The 27,658-nt window shown below is 40.7% G+C and overlaps 1 protein-coding gene across 1 annotated transcript; it reads left to right on the forward strand.

The window, feature by feature from the left end:
• Window positions 1–27,266, forward strand: LOC124416396 (GTP-binding protein REM 2-like). Its single transcript, XM_046897414.1, has 8 exons — window positions 1–365; window positions 3,353–3,568; window positions 5,007–5,244; window positions 11,248–11,465; window positions 15,650–15,813; window positions 21,142–21,233; window positions 26,506–26,698; window positions 26,887–27,266. The coding sequence occupies exons 1-8, from the start codon at window positions 172–174 to the stop codon at window positions 27,120–27,122; spliced, it is 1,551 nt and encodes a 516-aa protein (XP_046753370.1). The 5' UTR covers window positions 1–171; the 3' UTR covers window positions 27,123–27,266.
• Window positions 27,267–27,658: the final 392 nt, after the last annotated feature.

Raw genomic sequence — 27,658 nt, forward strand, 5'->3', positions numbered from 1 at the left:
TTACCGAGTTTTTGGGGCGGTTATTGAAATGCTGCGACGCTTTGATGTGAGTCTGTAAAAAAGCCAGGAGACCATTTGGCCTCGGCATTGACGCCGGAAGTTCGGGAAATTGGGGGGAAATATTCATGGGCAGACCATTGGCCTCGGAACTAGAGGACCTCGTCGCTGCTTATGGCAACCTCGGCGTTACCCATGTACCATCAGGCCGGCGTCCCGGAGACCCGCAGATCACCCGGTGGCGTTATTTCTCCAATAACTGCCTGCCCGCCGAGCAGCTTTCCAGACAAATTTCAAGACTTTTTCACCGCTCTGACGGAGGACGCGGACGACATGCCGAGCTTGCTCGAAGACAAACTCATCCCCAGGTGCGTCTTTGCTTTTGCCTATGCTTACAAAGTGCGTTGCGATCGAGTTTCTCATCGTCTCGTTATCGCGGAATCTTACTTTCACCCTTAAGACCTCCTTCGACGTGTTTGCCTTCGCGTGATAATATTCTGCTCGTCTTTTCATATGCACGGCCACCGTATGCCTGTTTTCCTTATTCTTTATCGAAGGATAGTTATTAGCTAATGCTCTTGTGTTTTTCTTTCCTCCTGAGTAAAGTGTTATGTATAATACGGTATGTATGGTATGTATCTGTATAAGTATACGTATATCCCTACTTTGCCGGTGAAAAAAGTAACGACGAAGAGAAAAAAAAAATTATATTCAGCAAATAAGGCTGCAAATGAATATTCTATATACTGTTGTTGTACTGCAGTATCATTTTGGGTCAATTATTCTAGCTGTAGAAACTTTTGTAATCTACTTTATACAGATTTTTATCCGTGACAACCGATCTCATTACCGCGCATGCAGGTTGACGATACTATATGGTGACCCTGTTTTAAAACTAATCGCTCAGGTAGAAAATCATGGGCTTGTTGACTGGTGCCTGATTAAAGGTAAGGTCAAAGAAAAAACGCAACAATTTTATGCAAACCCAAGTTATCTCGCACCAGCTATCGCCTGAGCTATGTATATTCTTATCGTCAACAACTGCGCGTTTACATCACGCACTGGAGACGCGTATTCCATTGAATTCTCAAAACGATAAACCGTATCGCAAGATGGGGATGGATTTGCAAAGGGAAGTAGAAATTTATCACGCTCGCGATAATCGGACTGCTGAGTTTTTTTATTTCTTTTTACGAGTTTTAGACATATTTTTTCTGAATTCAGTCGCAATACTTTTCAAAATCTAAATTTCAATATTCAACGTTCAATATAATCTGAATTCAAAGATGCCAATTGCTGTCGCTTGTCCGAGTTTATCTTCATTATTTCTGACAATAACAGGCGTTTAAAAGACTGATGCTATGGACTGCGGTTTTGGAGAATGTATTTTTTATTTAATTTCAAGAAACAACTGCATTTTCGAAGGCATTGCGAATCGACGTTGAACAGAAGATTGTTTTCATCCATCGTAATAGATAAACATTATTTCTTCGAAAGAAAAACGAGTTAAACATGTGTAAAGCTAAAATTATAGCTGGTGTAACCTTATCAGAACCTGCGAGTATGGCTCGATTGTATTTCTAGCATTTAGACCTCGATGTATTTCTGTCTTTTCTTTTTTTGCTTACTTTGCTTCAATCGCTGTGTGTTTCTCTTCACAAAAGCGAGTTCCCAATGAACGTCTCCGGAGCTCCAAGAAAATAGTCCGTGAATCGTAGCTTTGAGGTAGAATTTATCGCGAGAAAAACTATTGTTGCGGCATAAACAGAGAGAAATGTCGCTAAGATATGCATGTATAAATATATACGTATCTTGTTAAATAGCTGGGAACAAGGCTGCTTACCTTTGAGGGACCAGTTACCGCCGGGCATTCGTACGAAACTCCCACACCTCGACAAACAACACTGAGAAAATCAATTTATGAGCACCTGGGGCAATGCTGCCGAATATTAAAGGGACGGAGAATAAGTTGCGAACATTTTTCGCTGTGGGAAGCAAATTGTAAAAATACAGAATATGTGAAATCGAGTAAAGGATACAAGCCCACGCGTCGGAACCTCTGCCTCGCACCAAGTTTCCCAGAATTTCTTTATCATTGCTTTACGATGACAAACACCGAGATTACGCATTGTTATTCAAATCCTTAGCTAAAGCACACTCTTTGAACTCGTTTGATTCGTCAGGTTGATTGCGAATGCTGAATGAATATAAAGTCACTGGATGGAAAATTTCTCAATATTTTTTCTTCGCTTGCTTTTGTACTCTTATAGATTTGCTTTCATGAACCAGACGCCGAAACATGTGGAAGTAGTGTTTGACCAGACTGTGTCATTTTCCTCAGGCTCAAAAGCTGCGATGTGATTATTCAAAATTAATAGTTACCAAATTGATTCGTGATCATATAATTACTATAGCTGATGCAAATGAGAATTAGTCTTCCTATCCAAACATCTGCACCACTGAATAATACACAAATAAAAATTTTACCGTAGAAACTGTTGAACCTTGACAAGATACATTTAAGTGTAATGAACCATGTCTTCTCGTTTGTACGACCGTATCAAGTACCCGTTGCTTATCGAGCGATATTTCTAATTTTCAATGCGACAGCACAGCTGGGTTAGTCGCGTAATTTCACTGCCAACAAAAGCTCGGGGAGCCTTAAATTTACCAAGCAAAATATGGACCCCTCTTAACTCCTCGTACCTACAAACAAATTTAGATCGGACAAATTTTCTACCGATTCACGTTGTCCGTTCGTCGAAAATGTATTTCCCCCGAGACGCAATGGGAATCGATCGAGTCGTAATATATTTAGTAGCTTATTGTAAGTACTGTGAGGCCAGATGATGCGTTTATACTGATAGCGGTTACGTGCAAGGCGGGTCGCAGTTGATCCTGAACTCGATGAATATTTGCCGACTGAGCATGCAGGATACGCCAACGAAAGTATGACGCGAATGCAACGATGACACGCAAAAGCATTTCCAGCGTTAGTTTGAGCTCGACTTTTCTGCAGTGTCTCATGCAAGGCTGTGCACAGTAGCTCTTGAGACGAGATACAAGGTTTGAACTTCCGGCGCGACGCTCGTGACAATGGCCTCGGTAAAAGGACTGAAAACTTTTGTGGCTTTTTGCAGTACCGTACAACGGCGTGTTTTAAGTTCTGGCCAACGTCACCCTCCCCCCTCCCCCCCCCCCCTCTTCACAGAACTCGCCTGTTTACCGGAAGGCAGGCATGTCTGTCTACTATAATATTCCGAGTTAATAACCCGCTTCCGCCCACCACATTTCCCTCGGTCGTACCTGCACTTTGCACTGCTTTGCTAACCTCCTTTCTTGTCTGTGATTCTAGGAAAACAGAGCCGATTAACCCCGATTTCCGCACACGCCGCTGGAGCAAACGAGCTTTCCAACGGCGTAGCAGCGAGATCGAGGTACGAGCTCATCACGCCTCTTTTACCGCGGGCCAGGGTCAGAGCTCCTCCGTAGACGGGCCCAAGTCACCGAATCCCTCCAGGAGGCGAAGTTCCAGCATCGCCGTCGCCAGACCTACGCCAGACCTGCACAGGTAAGCATCCCCTTGTTCTTCTCTTTAATTAGCGAGAAATTTCATATTGAGTGATACGCCGGGTCAAGTACCGACAAATACTGTTTCGTGGTTGTACGCGATACTCTTTCTCGATTCGGAAAATCCCAGTGGGATTTTACTATTGTTCGGGATTATGGGTTACATTCAAACGCAGTTAAAGGAGTTGGATTATACGGGGCGGAGTATGTGTACCGGTTTTGCTCACCTCGGTATCAGTTTAGGGTAATTGTTTCGTGGTGTTGTGGCAACATTCATTACGTACACCCTATGGGTTATGCCCATAAGTTGTACAGAAGAGATTTGATCCGGGTAAACAATAATTTTCAGTGGTATGCAGAGTATTAAACCGCGCTCCAAAACTTGGACAATGTTGGATTTTAGTTACGAATTGTGCAATTGAAAGAATTCGTCAAAGTCAAATTAAGACGTACAGAAGTTTATGAAGGTCATCCCAAATGTTGCACAGCGTAACGATAAAGTACTCAAATAACTGCTTTAGTGTAGCAAAGTCAGACTACGAAAATTAATTATTGTTGAAATGAACTGTCTATGTGATCTAATACTTACCGAGTAGTTAAAAGACAGGATGAAAAAATTACAGAACATGAAAGTTCATTTTCTCTGTTGTTCTTTGCTTGTGTCGTGACTGTGAAAATTTTTTCAAAGCTCGCTGTCTCGGACACTGAAAGTCTTGATGACCTTTCATCGTATTCACTAACTACCATCCCTTTGGACTAGAGTGAGCTAACTCGTTTTCTAAACTTATTCGCATCCACGGACTGATCATCAGCCAACTTATTTCCATAATCCGACTATGCCTCGATGGCTAGATATACGAAATCCTGTGTTGTACGTGTCTCTATGCATTGATATTCCGCTCATGTCACGAATATTGATTACCGAGTGGATTTGAGTAGCCAGGAAAGTCATGGTTTCAACCAATGTTGTCGACTATTGATTATATGTATGTACGTGATACGATTCGGTAAAGCGATGTTCATTTCAAAGCAAACGTTCGTATCGCAGTTTTATGACACGAATTCGAGCGGATTCGATGATAATTTCTCGAACGAACCGATGTCCGTGGTCCACAAGTGCCTTCCAACACTTAAATAATTGACCACGTCGGAAATCGGTAACCCCAAAGAGTGCAAACACAGAAATGTCGCAGAGTATTCGCAAGTGCCGTATCTCTAGCCAAACATTGGCTATGAAAGTCGACTCTGCGGACGTTCAGCGTTGTATTGAAGCTTGAAAACTGTAAGAGTATATCCAATAATTGATGGAACCGCTGAAAAGAGGTAGTCATCCTAATGTGTGGAAGAGAATTGATTGCCTATAAATCACTCCTTAATGGAGCTGCACGAGGTTCCAAATAAAGCAGTTCCAACGGAATGACGAATACTCTTATTTTCAGGTTTCTCCAGGCAGAAGCTGGTCCGTGGGGACACTTATCTCCGTCGCCTAGAAGCCCAACCAGAACTGCGGCGATTAGTCCCGGCGGACTTTCGTCGACGTCTCATCTGAGTCCTGGAGCAAGTCCCGGAGGACCAAGTCCAACAAGTCCTGCTGGTCCTGCGTCTGCGTGTCGTGGACCATCGCAGCGACAATACCGTTGCAGGACGAGCAGCATGCCAGCAGTACCACGTCACAGAGTGAGTAGAAATCGGCGATAAAAGTTTTTCAAACGATTTTCACCAACTTGATAGATGCCCACGGGAGATAAATTTAGCACGACTTCGCGGGAAAATGGCTGGGGAAAATTAGGCGGTCCTATACTTTCTGGCTCGGACCGCGTTGATTGCTTTTCAATTAATATAAAAGAGGTCTAGACCGCAATTTATCAAGGCTTTCGTAGTGGGTGTAACGATTCTCGCGCCTTCTTCCTGATAATCCGAATTCCGGGCTAAACGAAACATGTGAGCAATTGTCTTTCTATTCAATTTGCGAACATGTAGCAGTTCTTTCGATCCAATCTTATGTAATTAAATATTACAGTTTGTGGAGGGAGGACAGGGAGGGGGGGGGGGGCTAAATGAACTTTAAAATTCTTACAAACAGTTTGGAATTCTGAACTATATCCCTTTATTCAAATTCATCTAACAAATGCTTGAGAAAGTAGCTGTTGTTGAGAGTTTGCTTCCTCTGCTACTGATAGCCTGTTGTGTGATGCTAACCTAATTCGCCATCAACTAAAATGGTTTTTAACTATCGAAGTCGATGAGACATGGTTTCATACGATAATTTCCAAGAAAGTGCGCAAACGATCCACCTTTGTCATCGGAGTATGCAAAAGTTTCCCGAAAGTTTTCGGACAATTAGATCATTTCCTCGGCCGAGTGCTTTATCAAGCGAGAAAATGAGCAACGCTTGGTACTTTGCAGCTTCCTTTGTAACGCGGAAACGAAGACGCGTTATTCTTAGTTATTTCTTCGATCTTCCATCATCATCACTTTATACTTTATTACATTGTACACACATACATAATTCAGGCCTCCAACTCCAAGGCCAGTCCTACTTTGTGCTCGCCTTTGGTGACATTCGAGCAGTCGATATTCATCGAAAGAGTCACTTTAATACCGTCGCGTATTTTTTGCTGAAGACTTGTTCCCAGCTGGAGATCTTTGTTGAACTTGAATCGTATCGCGGAGTCAGCGTCGAATTTGTATCGGGCACCGGCTCCGATGGTCCACAGTTGGTTCTCACCGTTCATTGCGTATATTCCGTTCAACGCCGCGTCCCACTGAGAGTTTACTGATTGTAAGCGATCGAAACGATAAGTTATTTTCACAGCAGAGCTCTGCTACGAATTTCGTCTGACTCGCGAATTAATCGTGTTCACTGTGAAAATTCTAAAAGCACACCTTTGTACGAAATTGAGCCGCCGTACTCGTAAGGCACGTCGTTGCACGACAGGTGAATCCCAACGTCCTCGACGTTGAAGGCGAGGCCCAAATTTGCCTTTGTCATTTCACCAGATGCCGTGTCGTACGCGCCTTCGGCACCGATTAAAATTCCTTTGATTTTCGTGACCAATGAGCCCACGACTTGAACGTTGGAGTTAAACGCGTTGCCTGGAATTAAAGAATTAAAATTTAGGAAAGGCAAACTTTCATACACTTTGGAAATCATTCGTTATTCTTTTTTTGGATTGGTTCGTTGCACAAAATTGTTCGAAATTATTTTGACATCTATGTTCGCTTACAGCGATCCTTAGACAGTATCTTCCCAACTGGATAAAAATTCGTTTCTGTATATACCGAGCGAGCTTTGCCTTTATGCTAATTCCTTCCCCGTGAATTAAGAATACACGAAAATTTTCGTAAAGGTTTTAATTAAGTACTGCGACGAAAATCTGCATTGTCTTATGGCTCGTTCTTCTCGCCTGACAAGCTCTCAATTCGCGAAAAGAATACTCACTGAGCGTTGCGCCGGTGTTGAAAGTGTCATTTCTGTATCTGAAACCGAGTTTCATGCTCTTCTCGGAATCCGCAGGCTTATAAAGAAATGCGGCATTCGAATCGAATCCAGGTGACGGCTTGTCGGCGATGTCGTATTGCGTTGTCAGACTACCGTCGGTCGCCCACCTCTGTGTGAACGATCCGTAATCCTTCGTCTTGAACCGGGATTCCATGCTGCCTGAGGACTGCAGACACAATGAAAAGGAAGCGTTACGCTTCGTCCGAGAATTTCTGCAGATGCAGCCTCGAAATTCGGAATGAAAAGACCCCGACTAGTGCTGTAGGCTTATGTTGCTCATTGTCAGTACAATTGCAGCTTTGCATCATCGAGGATTAATGATTGAGCGGTTTCTATTTCCGAGTCGGGAAGCTGCGCTTTCACTTTCACATCTCCCATGAAACACCGCCGAGACTCTACCCGGAGCTTTAACCTCAGCTCGACGATAACGAAGTCTAGCTTAAACGCGATCGATTGACACGGCCGCGTTCTTCCTCTGCAACCTGCCAGGTTTGTTTAATCATGATCTTGTTAATGATGAACTCGCGGATTTGAAAAAATAACGCGTGATTTAATAAATATAAATTTGTATAATTTTTTTGCATGCGCATAACTGTCGAAGACAAGATCCATTCTTTTTTTTATCAAACTAGTGGTTCTTCGTATGACAATATTGTACAAAAGTAATAAAATAAAAATACATAATCCAGGATAATATGAGACGCAAATGGACACAGACGGCAAGCCGATTTATGTCGCGAAATTTTATCGCTGACTATCGCGGGTCAGCTATATCGGTACATATACAGATCCTCGTAATCCTCTAGGAGGATTTTTCGCGGCGGAAAACGTTAAGCATAGCAGCACATACACTTGACAGGCTTTGGAAAACATTTTTATCACAAGGTGCAGAATAAGAACGCAGCAAAGAGGCTAGGATCAAGAGAGTTAAAACATGTAAAGCACGTATAGGTATTCTCTACGTAGTTATGAAGAAGCCATTATCATCCACGTTGAACTTTGCAGTTTTGCAGGTCTTTGAAGAAATTAGAAAAATTTATTACTTATTAGAAACTAATTCTTATAATAATAAGAACACAAATATCGATGTCAAAAAATTTCTTATTACGCTCTGGCTTGTTCTGCAGGATAAACTTGCACAGCAAAACTTACACGTTTCAACCAATTTCTCAAGCGGTCAATTACCTTAGTCGCGTCAAAATTCATTGTGAAGTCGCTGCCCACTTCGAAGGCCTTTTCCGTTTTCGTTTTGAGGGCGAGCTTGATCAGGCCTTTGCCGTAGTGGTAGCCCGACCTGAGAATACTTCTGGCCTCTTTTCCGAGTTCGCTGTACGCGGGAACGTCACCCATTCTTGCCGTATTCAAAAGGTGGTGAGACTTGCGATATTCAATCCTATTCTCTTATTTCTCGTTTTCTTCAATTAACCAGAAAATTTCACATCAATGTGAAATGGTAATTCTCATTTGACATGCTGTTTTCAACTTTTTTTTCGCCGAAGGTTACGTACGCAGTAGAAACTTTTTAACCTGCGACATAGTTATCGCATGTTTATTTTCCGACTATTTCAGTTTTTTGCTTATACTGATTTTTCAATTTTAAATTTCTTCGATCATCGTGAAGTAAGTCACGGGTTGTTTCTTTTTTTCCCTCACTGTTTTTCGTTTCGTTCAATTTTGGACGGCGACGTTTGTCCTCCATGTAAAGCGCGACCGCTCGGTCAGTGTCATTCGCCATATATTCGTCTGGAATTTAAATGACGGGAACAACTGAACTCCGGACGGAATTTGCATTACTTTGACGTTTTTATGGGCCACTCTTCAACCACCAGCCGACGATCGTTATGCAGAACGAGAGAAAATATACACGAGGGGGCAAAAGTTTGATGAAAATATTTCAGCATGTTTTCGAAATTGCCAGTCTTTAGACAGCGGCTTGGGGACAGTAAAAGAAAAACCTTACTGGATTTGCGTCATTGTGGAAAAACGAGCTTATGACTGAAAATCAGGAAGAAAGGAAGCAAGTGAAAGGTACAAAAAGTGAAATAAAATAATCGTAAAAGGAGGATGATTCCATTGTGGTCGGGGAGAGAACGAAGGCGGTTGTGGCGTGCCTTCGACCCGCGAACGTAATCGGCAAAAGTAGTCGACGAATCAGTTTAGGCCTCGCGCCCTCAGCAAATTGGAACGCTGAGAGGCAGGCAAAATGTGGTGGAATGGATGAGGTTGGATGGGTGCTGTTGACCCTAATCCATAGGTACGTGGCGCAAGCCTCTTTCACCTTACCTCGCGCGGACGAAGTTCGAGGGCGGTTCCCTGCAGGCCCGAGAAACTTATGTTAAAACCATGATTTTGTGTTCCATGTCTCGAATATATACATATGTAAAATACTAATCGGAAACCTGTCGAAACTCTGAGCGCCATTGACATATCAGGAAGCGCCACGATCTGCAGGTGGCAGAAAATTTTCCACGCCCAGAGCCTCGGATTTATAATAATTATAAAATAGTGTTTTCATCCAACTTTTTATTATTCCTATTTATTTAGTATTGAGAAGCACATCGTTTTAGCGTGGGACGAACCATATAGTACAATGTATCTGTACACCAGAATGCAAAGCTCGACCCTTAAATTACACACTTCGGTACCTGCTGAAAAGGTACCATGAAGTATCAATATCCACGTAATTGATATTTTTGTAAACTCGACGTTATTTTTTCTTATCCATTATTTATAATTCGACTGATGGACATGCAACCCTAAAGTGTCTGCCATTTTCAGAGCTTAAGTAACCATCTGTCGCGCTGTTATGCTCACCTACGTGCACAGTATTTTTTTCATTTTCACGCGAATCCCGATACTCGCTTACAGCTGTTTATCATTATCGATAATGGATACAAACTTTTTTTAAACGATGGATCTATTGTAGCAGAGAGTATAAGTGATACCTATCTCTTATCTATGCTTAATCAGACATCTGCAGAAGTGATTTTTTCTGATTTTTTCGGACCGCATGTCTGACTAACTCAATTTTCGTAGTTGGAGCTATTTCGTCGCGTCAAGCCTCACTAACTATCTTATCAACTCTTGGCGTTCTGCGATGACACTGATTCGTGCTCGTTTCGTCGTAGGTATCATATCCCTTTTTGTGACCCGGCAATCATTATGTACCGTTACCAGATAAATATCAGGTTACGCTAATGCTGAGTCGTTGTTATAATATATGGCTTTAAAGCCTCGGGTGTCGGTGCGGTTACGCAACCAAGAAAAATCACGGTTCGCCTGCGTCGAACCTAGGTCGATCCTTTTCATTCCGTTGGCTGCGTCGCAAGGTTACACTACACAATACAAGGGAGAAGGTGAAGTGCAAGAAGTGTATAGAATTTATAGTCTGCTCTGAGGGGAAAAATATTTTATAAAAATTTGTGAATGTATTTCGACATTTTTTTTAAGGAGCTGATAATTTATAAATCTTGTGCTAGTTATAGAGAACCTACTCGATTGTTTCATTTTCCGAATCCTATTGAGTCACCTTCGAGAATTTATTTTATTCTGCATAACTGGCCTGGAAAATGAATTGAATAGAAAAAAAAAAGAAAATAAAATCGCTTGGGTATCAGTCGTTCAATCACGTTATCATTCATGGCTGGGAGTCGAATTTGTCGCCACACATACTTCACCGCAAAATTCAAATTGCTGCGAAGACGCCGGGTTGACGTCTTGAGATTTTTATTGCTGCTCGTATAAAAGTGGGTCCCGGTTGGAATCGGTCTTTGGCAGACGATAAATCGATTCATTGAATATCGGGCGTAAAATGCGGATTAAAACGCGAAGCGTGAGATATAAGATGTGGCAGACTTATTACCGATAATTTAAATCGTCTGGATTTAATGATATTCAATCCCCTCTGCACCTATACATACATTTTTTTATACACATACATACCTGTATCGGTTCAGCTTGGAATTGAGTTTGAAACCTTACGCCCGCAGAAATCTGGGACACATTATGTCCGAGTCCCCTCACGTCACTCCCAGCAATCACAATATCTCTATGAATAATTGAAAACTTTTGTGCTCCTCAAAGATACCTTTGACCCGCAGACCATACGGCTATACCTATGATTCTCTCTCCCTCCCTCTCTCTCAAGTATTTCTCATCACAATTTCCTTTTCTTTCAGCCAATGCTCGCAGAGATGAAACGTAGCGGGATAAACGGCACCGAAGAAGCCGAGGGTGAGGACGGGGTCGAATACTACAGACTTCGCTCATTCTCTATAACTGCGAACGGCGTTTTCAACTTGGGCGATTCGCTGAGAAGTCGACGGAGTAAAAGTATCAACAGCGTAACATCTTCGGGGACAAGTTGCAGCAGTTCTCGCGACGCCAGACACCTGAGGTAAGACATTATTTGCAGGATGAAAGTCGGCGCTGGAAAATCGTTTTACCTCACACTTTTATGATTCGCCAAGCTAGTCGAAGATTTTTAAATTCCCTTAGAACGAACGCGTTTACGTTATACATATATTATGTAGACTTTATTTGCACACGCTGAATGGTGGTGAATGATAATAAGAAACATGTGTATAATATTCTACGTACGTATATTGCGCCTTGTTCCAATACTCTTCGATAAAGTCATATGCATATTTCAAACGAGACGAAATTGCGATTCAAAGTGTGATACGCAGGTGCCGAGAAAAAAAAATTATTGCAAATACAAGACTCAAAAGAATGTATACAGGTACATTGTTACCAATCGTCAGATGTCATTCAACTAATTGTAACTCGCGTAAATAGTTTACTCTCGTTTATTTCTCAAGTACAAATTTAATTGTTGAACAATAAATAGGATAGACATAAAATTGACGATGAAACTGGGTAAAATTGTCCTTATAGGCGGCGGCAAAGCTTGGAAATATTTTCAACATTTTCTCAGTAGTATAAATTCATTCTCCGGAGACGGATAAGAAGACAAAGGGAGCCGCGCGTTCTCTCGTAAACTCATTTTATACGGTATAGAGATGAAAACGAAGTGAGTGCTTAGGGACATTGCGGCTAAATAAATATCCTTAAAGGCAACATCTCGCGGTTTAACTTTCTATTCAAAATTACCAACGACCTTCAGCTATAATGTGCGTGTCTCACTCGTTTTAGCCAAGATACATTTTCACTCAAAGTAGATTACCCAAAAAAGGTAATTACAATTTTTAACAAGAAGTATATTACGTGGTTAGAACGACAACATAAAAAAAAACTCATGAAATTATTCATGACGTTCGTAATCAACGTCGATGACGAATACCGCATATTATCTTAGAGCAGCGTTATGGTTTGCATGGATATTAAACAACAACAAATTAGTATTGCTGATAAAAAATCCGTTTCTATAATACCAGACCGGTTCATATATCAACATTTACGGCAATGCTGCCGGAAGAACTGATTACATTACAGGCCAAGGGATTACAGTCGATACGTGATTGAAAGGAAGAACGGAGAGAACCACAACAATAATTCGCAGCGACAGGCATAAGGGAACTGATATAGCCTGCACTCAAAGCTCGTGAATAATTTATCGACTTCATAGATTTTTCGGGCTGGTCATTTATCATGCAAATAGGGAGGGTGGTAGAGCTCGAAATCAAATGCAAGATCATAGAATGACGGTTCAATTTAATTTGCCCGTGAAATCGTGCCGCTGAATATTTGACTCAAAATTATCAAGTTGATTTAAAAAATATTTCAGCCATTATTAATCAAAGAGTATATTAAACAGAATCGAAGCGTTACTAGTTACTCCCACATTCGTCGCGTCGGCTACTCTGGCTTTCATGTTAATTTCACTTTATATCCCCGGCATTCCCGCTAATCCCTACTTTAGCGTCCTTCGCTTTCGTGTGGCTACACAGGAATGCCGATATTCTTTTTCGCCAAAATCCTGCCAAAAATGGTGGAATCAAGGATGATCAAAGCGATTCAACGCGTGCTCCCTTTGGGGGATTAGTCTTACATCCTATGTTATCAGGGTGAAAAGATGCCGCAATTCCCACCTGAGTCTCGCTGGAAACTGATAGTTTTATCGAACTTTATCGGTAGCCGGTATAAATTTCGTGGGTCAGATTCGGGGCTTGTTGGGTGAAATCGTAGGCCCGATGTGAACCGAGCCCGGGTTAATTGAGAATATTTTTAGCCGTTTTACCCACCAAAAAGGCGAGGCCCTAATTCGGTGGAAATTAGCCGAGAAGAGGGGCGTCGAATAATAATTCACGTTCCCTTTTCATTCTAAATTTAACGCGGACAGATAACCACATTGCTTGCAGTGACTGTCAGCCGAGATGTTTAAAGCAGAACGGTAGCTCGGCTTACACAAGATATTCTAATCAACTTGAAAGCGTTTTAGCCGTTTCTTTAGCCTGAAAGAATTCTCGGTAAATGCGGAACCGATTGACATTCGGTACGTGGAATTTCGATCAGTGATCAGCATTCATAATTCTTAACTTCTTTGATACATGAATTAGGAAATAATCCACGTGCGTACAATGTATGCTTTGAAGAAGAAAAATTATCCAATTTTTTCCCGAGTTATCCAAATACGTCAGCCACACGAGAGCCCATTTATCAAGCCGTCACTAATGCCGAATAACTCTAGCTGATTGATATTTTCCGACATTGCAAACTCCAAATTTATATTTGGCGATCGAACAATTTTCTCAATTGACGAACGTCAAAAAATATAAATTTCTCACTCGTGCGAAGTGATTTGCTGACAAATAATTACAACGTGCTTCAACTTACAATTTAATTTCTGTGCTTCTTTGCGTACTTGTACTTTTGAGCGTCACTGATTGTCGAACACTGTTTTTCTGCTTTCCTACCTTTGAGTAAGTATCGCGAGCAATGGCTCATGCGTAACGTGACATTAATATTCACCCTCCGAGCCGACAATCAAATCTTATTACGAAACACTTGCATTTGAAAATCCGAGGGACAAAATGGTTGTATAATTGTTATATATGAATATCTGATCTGTTTCATTATTCCCTGTGCTTACGTCATTTGGTAAAACTTAATTTAGCTACAACTTAGCATATTGTGATTTTTCTTTAAGTCAATAGAACCCGAAAATACAATCGCAGCTGAACTAAGCGATAAGATTGAAAAGAAACTTTTTTCCTAATTCCTGTTAGGTACCTTCAGCCTCTCGAAAGTAATCTTGCGTTTCGACCACGCGTTGCGTAACTCCTACATCGAATTGGGCGCTGATTAATTCCTGCACGCGCTTCTACACAAACAAAAGATTTACGTTGAATTCGATTCGCTTGACAAGCTCCTTCTGGGCATTTCCATTTGATTTTGCATTAAATTGCAAGTGTATATAACAGAGTATTAACATCTGATAGCTCCAGGGTATCAGGCCTTTTGCTTTCAACTTACTTATTACAATATTGTTCGGAAAAAGTTCCCGTCTTAATATTGTCTATACAGACGCCAAAGGTTTCCGTGTAATTATTATGCTCGCATCAGCCTTCGCTCGGATAACATTGATTCGCTGAAACTGTCAGAGCGGGAGAAATATAGTGACGTTTAATTAAGGAAATGCCGTCTCGCCTGCAGAACCGACGATCTTAACTTTTTACGATCAAACTCCGAAATTGTAAGTATTATACGCTGAAAATTTTGTACAAATACTCAATCTTTTTCCCCGAAAACCCCCATTATTTTTCCAATTTAATTTGCGTATAATTTCCATACATTAAAAGTGTTTGAGGCCCCGCTGATCTGACGTATATCATATACATATTTCGTGACGTCAGAAGCGTGGACATTTATTCGTCGAATCCTGCGAAAACTGGGGCACGCATCTTACTAGGAAATTTTTAAATCGTAGCTTGAATAAAAGTGTACGTCTCTATCTCAGGCATTGCTAACGTAGATTGCCGATAGTGTTTATTCCGAATAATGATTATAATGACTTATTCCGTTAGATCCGACCAATCAAATCATGCCATTGAGTTCAACGTTGAACGTCTAGAGCGCTATCAGTGCTTATGACGTCACAAAACGTGAAAATGCAAGCTAGTTCAGCGGCGCCTTAAGTGGTAATTTTCAAAACAGGAATTTCATTTTGATTGACCAAGCTTCCCATGTTCGTCTCAAGTTTGAATATCACGTGATTGCTGCCATCGCATGTCCCGTTGTATTAAATTATAATCATATAATCTCCTATTCCTGAGAATGTTTTTCCTCCGTTACGTAGAATTTTTAAGGCAGACGATTTTTTGTCCGTTCAAAGTGAATTCTACGTATTTGCGGAAAGTTGACTAAATCTAAAGTAACCGTCAATAATCTTTCACTCTGACAATGAGAAAGGTGTCGAAGAAATTCGACTACAAAATATTATCACTATAGTTTTTATTTCAACCAGACATACACCCTTGGTAATTTTTTATCTCAAAACGCTGAACAGGAATATTCTCGCAGAATTTCACAAGAAATGAAATTGACGAAAAAAAAAAAAACTTGACAACTTTTTGATTCTTCGTATCTCGCCGTGTTCATCGTGTCTTTTGCTTTTTGCAGCCTGGCATCGCAGCTGTCGGGAACAGAAGGCGAGGAAGACGACAGCAACGGACGCGTCGCTACCTACAAGGTTGGGATGCTGGGTGCTTCTGGGGTTGGAAAAACCGCTTTAACAGCCCAGTTCACAACCAGCGAGTACATCTGCGCGTACGACGCTTCGCTTGGTAAGTTGTTTTGAATAATTTTTCGCTTTTGAATCACGTGGCTTCCGGCATCCCTTATGTCGCGCATATTATACCGGGAATTATGAATTTACTGCCGCGGTTTCGTGTCAGGGATATCGAACATGAGACCCGTGCAAACTTTGTCCCTCAAAGTTTGAATCACAGAGGAAATCAATTCCCAACCACTGCAAACAATTTCTCAAGCTTTACCGTCACCCTGTCGGAGCCAGAACATGCCTTCGGTACCTACAGGGAATCGGTTAATTGTCTGTGTATCGAGGTTGAGATCTGCAGCCATCGGGATTCAACAGTCTTCATACATTTCATTTCCTCCATTATCTAATAGCGATCGATCACACTGTCCGACGTTTGGTTTCTTTCTTGTAATTGCCATTGTTAAGAATCTTAATACGTAAATTAGTGGGTATTCGTTCTTTTTGTTTTATCATCTTTAAGTAGATACTTCATCATAGCTACGACGCCATTTTTCGCAAACTTGAATGATCACCCTTCGATCGTTATGCAATCACAAACGTAGTTCCTACGTTACAACCATTCGTCGAGACTTTGATTAACTTCGTTGGCGCGTTTTAGTGATGGGGATGTCTGAATGTGGTCTTCAAAGTGAACGTTACAATGGAGTTTCACCGATCTCACAATGGATATTGTTATACATGTATAATACATTATACCTATTGAATGTTACGCAGACGCATGTAATGTATCAATTAATTCTACCCATTCCGTGATATGTACCTTCGCTCATTCCGCAGCAATTGCCATACATAAATTATACAATTGCGGCAAAGGCATGGGATTGACTTAAACCATTGGAAGTTTAAATCCTTGATTTTCTGTCTTGTTTTTTTTGTTTTGTGTTTTCCTACCCTCGGAACTGACTGCGCAAGTATCAATCAAACGTCTCATCATTGGAAAAAGGTTTAAGTAGCAAAATAAAAAAAATAAATAAAAATAGCACCTTGCAACGAGCTTTAACCGTAGCAGTGTAAAATGAATGCAATTTATCTCTTTGACAGCTGTTCCATGTACTCGTTGAAGTCTAAGCAGCTTGTATAAACCAGAATTGGCCGTGTCCTCGTTGAATTAAAATCTATCTCCTTGTAGTAAATCGATACGTTTACAGCAAAAGCTGTTAAACCGTGTACAATGACTACAGGATGCGAAAATTCTCCACCACTAATTGGAGGACACTTCTTTTTGCGACTCGGACGTTGTCGCAGTGTAAAGAGATATAAAACTAACATATATGTATAATCGATATTGGCGGCGCCATGATCACACAACTATTTACGGTCGAATCAAAAGACACGGTTTACTGAATTAATAGACTTGCCCTGTACACGTGCTTTGATTACCTCGCGAATGCATGACACAGCAGAACAAAGCAAGCTTTTTTTCGATTGCTTTTCTCCTCCGTATCTTTGCGCCCGCTCACTCAGGGTTTTATCGAAGGGACATTTAACTATACTTTTTTTTTCTGGATGACCTGTTTATAGACATATATCGTTAAAAAGGTTCCAAATAAAATCTGTATATAGGTATACATACTGCATTATTGTTATTACACATATATATATATATATATATCCTAAGAAGAACAACCTACGGTTTCTCGAACTTACGGAGGTGGATATAAAGTCAAACGATAGATCGTAGAGACGGTAATGTTTGCAAAAGATCTCAAGGCTGACGTGACGTCTGAACTGATAGGTATGGAAATGCCTATCTGCGTATCTTCGATGTCTCGTAAATATCTAGAACTGCGGATGACACGTGTCAGAGCTTTCGGAGAAATTCGTATACGAACGTACTTTTTGCTTCGATATATGCATCTGCGGTATAGGTACGTATTTGTACGTTATATCTCACACCTGTATTTCATTTATAGAATTTGATTCACGGGGGGGGGGGGGGGGGATCTTTTTTCTGCAGTATGAAAATTCTTATGAACTTCAAGTGTGCAGAAACCGTGAGATACAAGTAAAATTACGATGATATATCTACGTCACGAAAATTTTAGTTTTCGGCACGCTTTTATACTGCTTCAGTTATCATGTAACTTTGGAAGGAAATATTTTAATATTTTTAAAGGTGCCATCTACTTTTTCACTTCTGGTGTTGTGAAACATTTTGCTGCGAAAAATATTTTTCCGCAAATCCGTTTCCCATGAGACGGCATTTGAGGAATACGCATATGTATGGATCAATATTTCCGTAGAGATCTCCACGGCATTTGGTATATATACTTCGTTAAAAAAACATGTTCTTTCCTCTGGCTTACTTCTACCAATATCTTCTGTCTCTCTCAGAAACCGTTCTCTATAACTCCTCCCATCAAAAGAAAATGTACTTCCATGATAATGCCTCGCCTGTGTGACAGACGTGATAACCAATCCCAACGCGAACGGACCGCGTGTAAATCACTTTGTCTACACAGAAAACAGACTTCCAATATTCCCAACGCTTGTGAATATCAAAGCAGGCTTATACTGTATAGTCGAATGTGACTGCCGTCTGAAATTTCAGAGTCCCGATATACTCAAAGGCTATAATCGTGGACTTCGCGGATGCAGTGATGAACGAATTACAGTTGATCAATAATTTGCAAATCACGGATACCAGACGAACTCTATATTTAGGATGTTATACACCTCGGAAAAGCTTTATGATTGCTGCAGCTGCGGTTGAAGTTTAACGACGTATCGTATCGGATTAAAGCCCCATTCTGGGGGGATTTAAAACGAGAAAATTGCCCGTGAAATTTATATTGACATTTGCCCCCAACAGTTTACTCGGCTGAAAGCAGACCGCGAGGGGTTTTTAAATTCACGATTATGTATTTCTGCTTTTCTCTTATATTTTTATCGTCGCCAATTTTCGAAATTTCGAGAATACCTAATTGCACAAAAACATTGAAACCCGAAAGCGACTTTCATAGCTGTAGAAATAATCCAACGAATTTGTATGCGATTTACAACAAATTGCAACCCCGAAAGATGAAAATTTAAAAGTGGCCGCCCTTCAGAAAAGTAAAGGCAAACTTGCACTGCTATATTATGTATATATATACCTATATATACATACTATACATATATGTATAGCAGACTCTGAACCTTTGGAGGTCGTCCGTCACGCATTTACATTGTATTCATTTTGAGCGATGTAACAACTTTTTATTACAAGTCTCGAGCAACGTTGATGCCACCACAGTCTGCAGTGATATTTTTTGCCTCTGTTTCTTTGCGCGAAATTTACTTGTATCTGGACATTTGGCTCACTACGTTACTCATACCTAATGACCTCATGAATTAAACGGATCTCTAAATTCGGCCAAATTGCCGCACATTGTAGATGGAAAAGGAAAAACTGTATTGTAATTTTAACAACGAAAAGGAATCGCAGCTCTGTGAAATAATAAGTACAGTTTTTTTATTTAATTTTTCAACTGGTTTTCGTTAGCTATTTCATTCAGTCAGATAAAGGTTGCAATTTTGAAAAAGAATCTTTTCTGTCACTCATGTGTGTGCATCGAACTTAAATTACACAGTTTTTAGTTTGTCTGCGACCTCGCGATCGACGGAAAAACTTCATTTACCGCAGTAGATATAAATCGAGTAAAAGCACCTTCTTGACCTTCGTGGTCTAGTAGTTTGAAAAATGCAACGAACCCTCGAAACTCGATCGCCCATTACATTCGCTGCAGAGAGAAAGAGAAGCGTGATTTTTTGTTAACTTCTGAAACAATTTGCGGCGTGGGGGTCAAAACTTGAAAAGATCAATATTGCGAATGGCCTATACATCGAAATTTTAAACTTGTGAAAGTAAAATAACGAAAGATGACTTCTTTGAAATCTTGAGTCACTGGTTAGTAGCCATTCTAATCAGCGACACTTTCAAAAATCAAGATTTCGAACAATTCATCTTTCGTTACTTTATTTCCACACGTTTGAAATTTCGATTTATCAGCCATTCGCAATATTGACTCTTCCAAGTTTTGACCCCCACCCAATTTGCGGCAAAGGCACCCCGAATTATTGGCGAGAATGCATGCATACATCATCGTACCTACGATGAGCCGTCCCTTTTGTGACGCGGTTATTGTGGACGGTGGGTACACGTCTTCGTCTGCGGCGACTGGAAGTGAGGACGATGGTCTGGCGAATCCAGCGATAGGTCAAACCACCGCTCCGGGGTCGTCAGGATTTTCTGAAAGGTGGGAATCACAAAGGGCGCGAGATTACATCGGGAATCCATTTTACGAAGGCTCGACGCCGATTCCTGCACACGGCGACGATGGTCTAATATGATAGATCTACGTTTTGCAGAACCGAGAGGGATTCGTTAGCAATCTCGTGATGTTTACGAGCTTATAACTTTTAGAGTGATTTATAAACAATGGCAAAAGTTTTTAATTCACGCGCGCCTTTGTATAATGTGTAGGTGTATATATATTATATGTATTATACAATACACTCTCGTTCGCTTTAAAGGCTTGGCGTTAAAAAGTTTTTTGCACAGGTATACATTTTCAAGCGAAAACTTTTAATGACGTGAAAAACAAAATAGGGTTTGTATAAATAAATTAATATAATTATCCTAATCGTAAGATTCAAGTTAATATTACGTTAGTCAATAGGAAATGGATATTTTTTGTTAGGTAATTAAACTCATGACCGCGAGTTATGTCTAATAAAATGTATAACACTTGATTAAAATATGACTTCTGTAATTCTGTCTCTTTTTATTTTGTCATGATTATAAATTTATTATCGTTTAATTTAACCATGTTTCATCGCGTGATCAGGCTTTCCGTTGGTCTGCTGTTAGCTTAAAATTGTTAAATTTATTCTGAAATCATTCCGAGGTCTCGATGTTACTCTGCGTCATATCTAAAGAATATCAAGTCAATACATAACAGCGGGAAAGAAAAATTATTTTCAACAGCGAAATGGGTTTTCTAATTATTCACCAAGCCCCATGCTTGTCGCGAAATTCTTTCCACCTAATGAAAAGAAAGTACGCGAATGTGAAATCTGATATAGAATGAGTAAAGAAGAGAGGAATATCAAGTCTAGTCTACTAAAAATCATGGCTATAACAACGTCGAAGTTTTTTACATTCAAATTTATAATTCGCGTTCACTCTTCTTCTACACGTATCATATAGCGCCCATGGGTTTTACGATATGTAGAATTTTCTGACCCACTCGGAATTTGATGTCTTTACGCTAATGCCACGAAATCCGCCATATATTGCTATCATCCGCTGCTAACTAGAAAACTTTTTTATTCTGAAATATATTTTCAGACGAGGAATACGGCCAGAAGACGGTGTCCGTCATGGTCGACGGTCAAGAGACGGAGCTGGAAATCATTGACCATCCAGCCTCGGAAATGTCGGTAAGTATCAGGCTCTTTTCACCCTGCGCATCCCCTCTTTCCCCACTTTCTATTCCTCTATGCTGTTCTTTTTGCTTTCTTCTCTTGACTTCGTAATCCCTTGACCTTTTGCATAATCCTCCTGAATATATGTATACAGGTTTTTCGTATCTCTTATTCACAATTTAGTACTTTTTTTTAGGCGAATTTCTACTCTATGAAGCCTATCTCTCGTATTTGAGCCATGAACTTTTCTTACCGAGCTCGGCGGTAGAAAACCGGCAAAGTGTTTCATGTGCTCAAATTCTTTCAACAATTGGATATTATATGTTGAATTAATACCTACTACAGGTACATATATTGTGAAGATGGGCTCTCGATAATAATTTCACCATTTTTTTTTTCACCAACGATGAACGAATCTCGCCCACCTAGTGCTAATGTAATTTAGCTTCCTCTTGCAACGAAGACTCCGCAAGCGTGACTTGATCTATCTTCCCGTTCTTGGTTAAGACCCGCTATTTATTACCGACAGGTAATATACACCTCTGTTACTTCGTACAAGCTCCGGCTCTCGGAAAAGCTACGACACGTAGCTGATCTTTTACCGGGGTCGTGTAGATGAGGGTAAAACTTTCCGTAAGCGAACGCGATACGCACTGACAAAGTTTCACTCGCAAGCGAGGAGAAAACGTCCGTATCGTAGACGGTTTCGTATGGTTTTGCTTTGCTTGCTTGACCTCCTGAAAACGAGTCCACTCGGCGATGGTTATAAGTGCTCGAAACACGTCAGCAGGACAAAAGTTGCCGAATCTGCAATAAATTTCACTTACTTTATCGTTGCTTTCAAGTTTGAGTAGGTCTTGGACCTCCTTCGAATAGGGAAAATCGTCTTTTACAATTCTTTTTTCTCTTGGGTAATTGAATCTGCTTAGATTTTGGGAAATGAGAGGCTGCAGGATTACGTTCGTGGGAAGTCCGATAAAAGTTCGGAAAATTGCCCGAAATATTCAAGTACTTACTGCTAGTTTTCACTTGATTAGAGGTAATGAAGTTATGACACGCTACTTCAGCTGAAGCCGATATTTTTTTTTATTTTATCATCAATTTTACAAATTTTTCTTACCCGACTCACGGGCACAATCACAAGTCCCGTCATTTACCGCAGTTTGAAGACATTTCATTTCTCAGTAAGTAAGAATTGTAAAATACGATTTGCCGTATTTGACGGAGGTTCGACATTTTCTTAGCTTTTGCCGACAATCTATCTATTTGGAAAACCTTTCACCGACCTACGTAGGACCCTCACCATCGGCGGGATTTTTTACTGCTAAGTATGGTCTATGGTGTACAAAAAACATTTTTCAACGAGTTCGAAAATTTTTCAACCACGGGTTTGATTTTTACTGCTCCCAGAATCGTGACAGCCAATTTTTCGAATCGATAGCCCCAACGATTGCTTTCGTATTTTTCTCATAAATTCTTTGGTACACAACGAAAATTTTGAGACCCAGATGAAAGTAAGCAAGCTTTTGGTATAGGAGCTGTTGGCAGAACAAGTAATAGAAAAGTGAGAAAAAAATTTAAATAAAATTATGTATATTTTAATTTTATACTAACATCGGTTTTCCTCAATTTTTAATAACTTGTCTCGCCTGTAGCGAAATACAGTATTTCTAATCACTCTTGTAATACACTCTTGTTTCTGTGTGTTCAGTTGTCGCTGCGCAAGAGTAAAATATAATTCCGTATTGCGAACTGTAAATATATTGAAATAACGGAAAAATCGGTCAAAAACCGAGTCGTGCAGAGTGTCGTGATTTGTGACCTCGTGTGAAAAAATCAGGCATTGGTTCAACTACGGTAGCTGGGTCTTCAGGAGATGTAAACCGGTTTAACAAGGGTGAAAATCTGCCGGACCGATGAACCTTTTGAAAAGCTACCTAACCCACGTCTAGGCATACAATGCCCCATTCCGCACGAGCATCCATAATCTACATGATTATGATACCCGTAGTGATTCTGATCCAGTTGCTGAACGAGCTTCCCCAAAATTGAGGCTGAGTCAAGATTCGCGGAATGTAATATGGAGAGCGGAAAAGTCTAGTCGCAGAACGGCCCTGATTTTGGCGTGGGCAGCCTTCAGAAGCGCTTTGAAAGCTCAGTGTCAGCGTAGCTTTTTTTCATATTACTGTAACTACACCTCCAGCGCCAATTTTCCAGTAATTTAATTACAATACTGCAAAGGATTTCTTAGGCGATAAAAAAAAGTTTCCTCGGATTGCTTGCCGATCAAATTACCGCTCGGTTTGGTACATTGAACAGTTGATTGTGGAGGCAGTGAGACCGAACGACAGGTAATATTTTTCGCTACTTCCGGTCGTGAGTTTTTTTTTTTTTTTTTTTTTTATTAAAAAGCAACAACATCCTTTTTATTTTCCAGTTTTCCATTGCTTGTACACGAATCAGACCGTGCCCGACTAAATTTAGCTTTTGCCTTTCCGGAATTCAGGAATTTCCGTGTACCGTTGGTTCACGTTCGTTCAGGTTCGTTGCCTTGCCTCCAAGGGATCCAAGAAATTTTTATCCCAGAAAGAAAGCCTTACTTGGTAGCGACCCGAATTGGCTGGAACGTTTTATTTTACAAAAGTAAATGCTAAAGTTACGGTGAATCTGAGAAGAGAGTCAGTTTCAGATATACCCAACTGGAGTACTGGAAACTCGTGAACCTTTTGTGTGAAGTAACAAAATATTAGAAAAAATCATCAAATAACAACTCCGCATCAAAGCTTAATTCTATTATTCTGTATTATGCCAAATCATTTCGAGTATACGTATCGTAGGAGATTTTATCACAGTGATTCCACCCGCACGTAGGCAACCGACAATCTGGACTTTGGTGCCTATGCAGAATCAAACGACGTATGGATATAGATATGGCGAATTGCAAACTAATAAATTTGCAATCGAAATCATAAAATCCCCTGAAACTAAACTACGCTTCGCAAAGCTTCTTCCGGCTGGTAGGCATTAAGTCGATCTCGTTGATCAGTATTCCACCCCGGGTGTTATCGTGAAAGCTCATAAAACCATGGTATATAGTCCGTGTATTATACCGAGCAGCGGAAACACTGAAATATTCATGTCAGCTGTTAATTGCAAAGACGGATTCTACCGAGCGTCATTAAAGCTGTTAACTTTTATGTCTTGAACGTCCAAACTACAAATCCGAGTTAGAAGCGGATAATTTTTCCTCCTGTCATAATGCGGCCAGGTTACAACTACCAGAAGTATCCAGGCACGGATGAAATAGTCTCAACACGTCCGACACGTATTACTATTAATTCGAGACGATCTTACGTGACGTTCATCCCTTAACTCAAGCACAGTATCGAATAGCACAGCTGGAAAAAAACGGTTTTTGCCCACTAGTAGAAAAATGTTTTGCCTCACTTTTGCCCACTCTTTGTACACTATACTGTTGACTGATTAACGGATTGACGGTAACGATATTATTACACGAATGCGAGGATAGGACGACACATCTGCTGAGGAGTTTCAATTACGTTTAATTGCCATTCGATTAAGCAGCGCAATGCTACGTGTGCCAATCATGATAGTCTTATTATGGCTTATGGCATATGGCATTTGGCATTTGGCGCAACAACACTTGATCGATCTCTCGTCAACTAGGCTTGATTGGGTTGAATTTCTTCGCGTCGCCATCACTTCGTGTTTATCCGAGGCAAAAGTTAGAACAGTGAAGGCAGCTTTGCAGGCTATTTTCTCGGATCTTTGCAGGGTGACACGTTCGCAGCGTTTTCCGCGATCTACTCGCGAAATGATCGACGTTCTCTGAAAGGGGGAGTAAAAAGTACACACTTGGCGTGAAAGGAACGATTCTCCGAGGTCTGCTATTTTCTGCCCTTTTCATTTCTCCTTAGAACCCTTGCTAGACCCCGAACAACGAGTGGGTGTTGTTTCTGCTGACGATTCAATCCTAGAAAGTTGATTACACTGGATATTCCAGACGCGTTCCCGAGTTGTGTGAAAACGTGTGTACGTTTATTAAATTTGTATCAGTAATTGCTAATCGACTGGTCTGGGGTGGGAGCAGTTAACCATTTCTGATGGCGGCGCCCTCGCCAGGTTATTCAGGCGAGCTGAAGGTGGAATAGCTTATTATTATAGGTTATTAACTTCCATTATACTGTTTACTAGTTAAAAATGGATGCTCTTACAGTCATTTGCCAGACCCGATACAATTTTTATACCCCTGATTCTCGGACGGTAAATACATACATGTGTAATACACGTCAGTAAGGTATACAAAAACCCATAAGGTGACCGTCACATTGGCTTTGCGGTAAATCGTGTGCTCTGCGTGAGCAAATATCGTTTGCAATTTCTGTGATAAATAGGATTGTGTGCTTATTATTATGAGGACGGTTATCGAAATTCTATAATCACGCCTCTTGGTAAAAATGAATATTTACTGTGCTGGGACATGCAAGGATGTAACCTATCGACACGAAGAATATTACGTCGCAGGCGCTTGACCAAGAGCGTTTAGGATTTAAAAAAGAAACTTGAAAACTTATTCGGTAATTAATCTACGTCGGTGTAAAATTCAGTATAATCCGTGAGAAAACATTCGATCTACTTCTGTTCAGAAATTTTGTTCCAAGGCTTGAGATAAAATAAAATAAGATTACGCCAGGGACTTTGAGTAGAACGATCATTGTTCGGCTTATTAGTCTCAAGCTTCATTCAAGGCAAATTTCGTCAAGCAGAATAAACCGCGGTGAATTCGCGGTTGGCATTCAAAACTATTAAGGTGAAACGTAATTGGCCGAGGTTATACGCGAAAGCTTCAATTCCTGAATGCCTATATATGGATCTTGACATAAATTAGATCTTGTACGGCTTTACCCAGAACGACGATCATGTATACCAACGTAGAAATGAACTCATGGAAATTGGACGCGTACTTTCGTATAATTTCGTACACCTAATTGGAATCTGTACCGTCAAACGGTTTGATCCGCGCAGGCAATTTCGATCTGTATAATATCGTTGAAGTTTTCGTAAATTTTGCATAAAAACTGCCACAACCTTAGTATAAGTTGAATGACGTAGAGAACCTTGTGAAGCTCAACTGATGTAATTCCAGCTAACCGTGAGATGCGTTTGATAAAAAGCATTTCAATCGGTAATACCTACACCAGCACTGATTCTCGAAACCGAAATTTTCCAACTGGCTATATATAAGGACACCGTTATTTGCTTGAAGGTCGAGTCCTTCTGCTCAACCTACAACCCGGACGTTTACGTAGTCGTCTACTCAGTCGTCGATAGAAGAAGCCTGAAAATGGCAGAGGAAACTCTGCTCTATCTTTGGAAAAGTGACTACATGGCATCGCACGGCGTTATCCTTGTTGGGAATAAAGTTGACCTGGAAAGAAAGCGAGAGGTCCCATTAGTCGGTGAGATTTTCCATCGTCTTCGCTCTTGAAACGAGGGTGCAAACCTCAGCTGTTTTTTTTCTTTCTATTTAATGAGGCTGCATCCTCGGTTCTTTTACTAATTACTTGTGATGTGCTCGTTTGTGTCAGCCCCCTCGGGCAAAAGGTATTCAGCTCCCCTAATGACTGTCGAATCTTAATCTCTGCAGTTGGACGTCGGCTGGCAAACAGTTGCGGATGCAAGTTCATCGAGACTTCGTCTGGCCTGGCCCACCACGTGGATGAGCTGCTCGTCGGAATTCTTGCTCAAGTCAAACTCAATCCTCAGCGAGATCGAGATCAAGCGACTAGGAGAAAACGGAGTAAACACCGCCGGCGTATGCTCAAGCACTTACTTGGTATCAAGAGGAAAACTAAGAGCTGCGAAAATCTCTTCATATTATGAGTCCCCGAGACAGCGTTCAGCGGCAAGTATGAATGAGAAGAAATTTTTTACGATGAGTGCTGAAATTTTCATTGGTTTGAATGATAATTTTTATAACTTTAGATCTTCGGGTCTTCCTAGCCTAGGAATCTGATTATACAGTCTCCGTCTGTCATGAAATCCAAGATGATATGTACGTGAAATCGAAAGTTCAACGGCATCGAATTTGTCTCCACGTATTTGATCAGTTTTTATTATCGAATTATTTTCGGGTAAGGCTGTGGCCGAATAGAGCTGAGTGTAAGTTGACAATTTTTTTTTTTTAATTACTTCTTCATCTCGAGTAAAAATTACTGTTGAGCCGGTACCGGCAATGGTTATCATACCTGAAAAGAATGCCGTCTCGCAAAGCTCGCATGAGCGAATGTCAAGCTAATAAAAACAGAATCTGGAGCTCTGATTTTTGTAAACCACGTTATTTCAAAGACGGTGAAAACCAGCGTCTACCTACCTCACAAAAAATAAGATTTTAATGTATGATAGGCGCCGACCCGCAG

The sequence above is a fragment of the Diprion similis genome, chromosome 2 (assembly GCF_021155765.1).
Source record: "Diprion similis isolate iyDipSimi1 chromosome 2, iyDipSimi1.1, whole genome shotgun sequence".
In the NCBI taxonomy this organism is placed as follows: Eukaryota; Metazoa; Arthropoda; class Insecta; order Hymenoptera; family Diprionidae; genus Diprion; species Diprion similis.

Coding starts and splice junctions, on each gene's coding strand:
- LOC124416396 (XM_046897414.1), top strand. CDS start 172: ATGGCAACCTCGGCGTTACCCATGTACCATCAGGCCGGCGTCCCGGAG. Junction 3,569..5,006: donor CCTACGCCAGACCTGCACAG/GTAAGCATCCCC, acceptor TCTTATTTTCAG/GTTTCTCCAGGCAGAAGCTG. Junction 5,245..11,247: donor CAGCAGTACCACGTCACAGA/GTGAGTAGAAAT, acceptor CTTTTCTTTCAG/CCAATGCTCGCAGAGATGAA.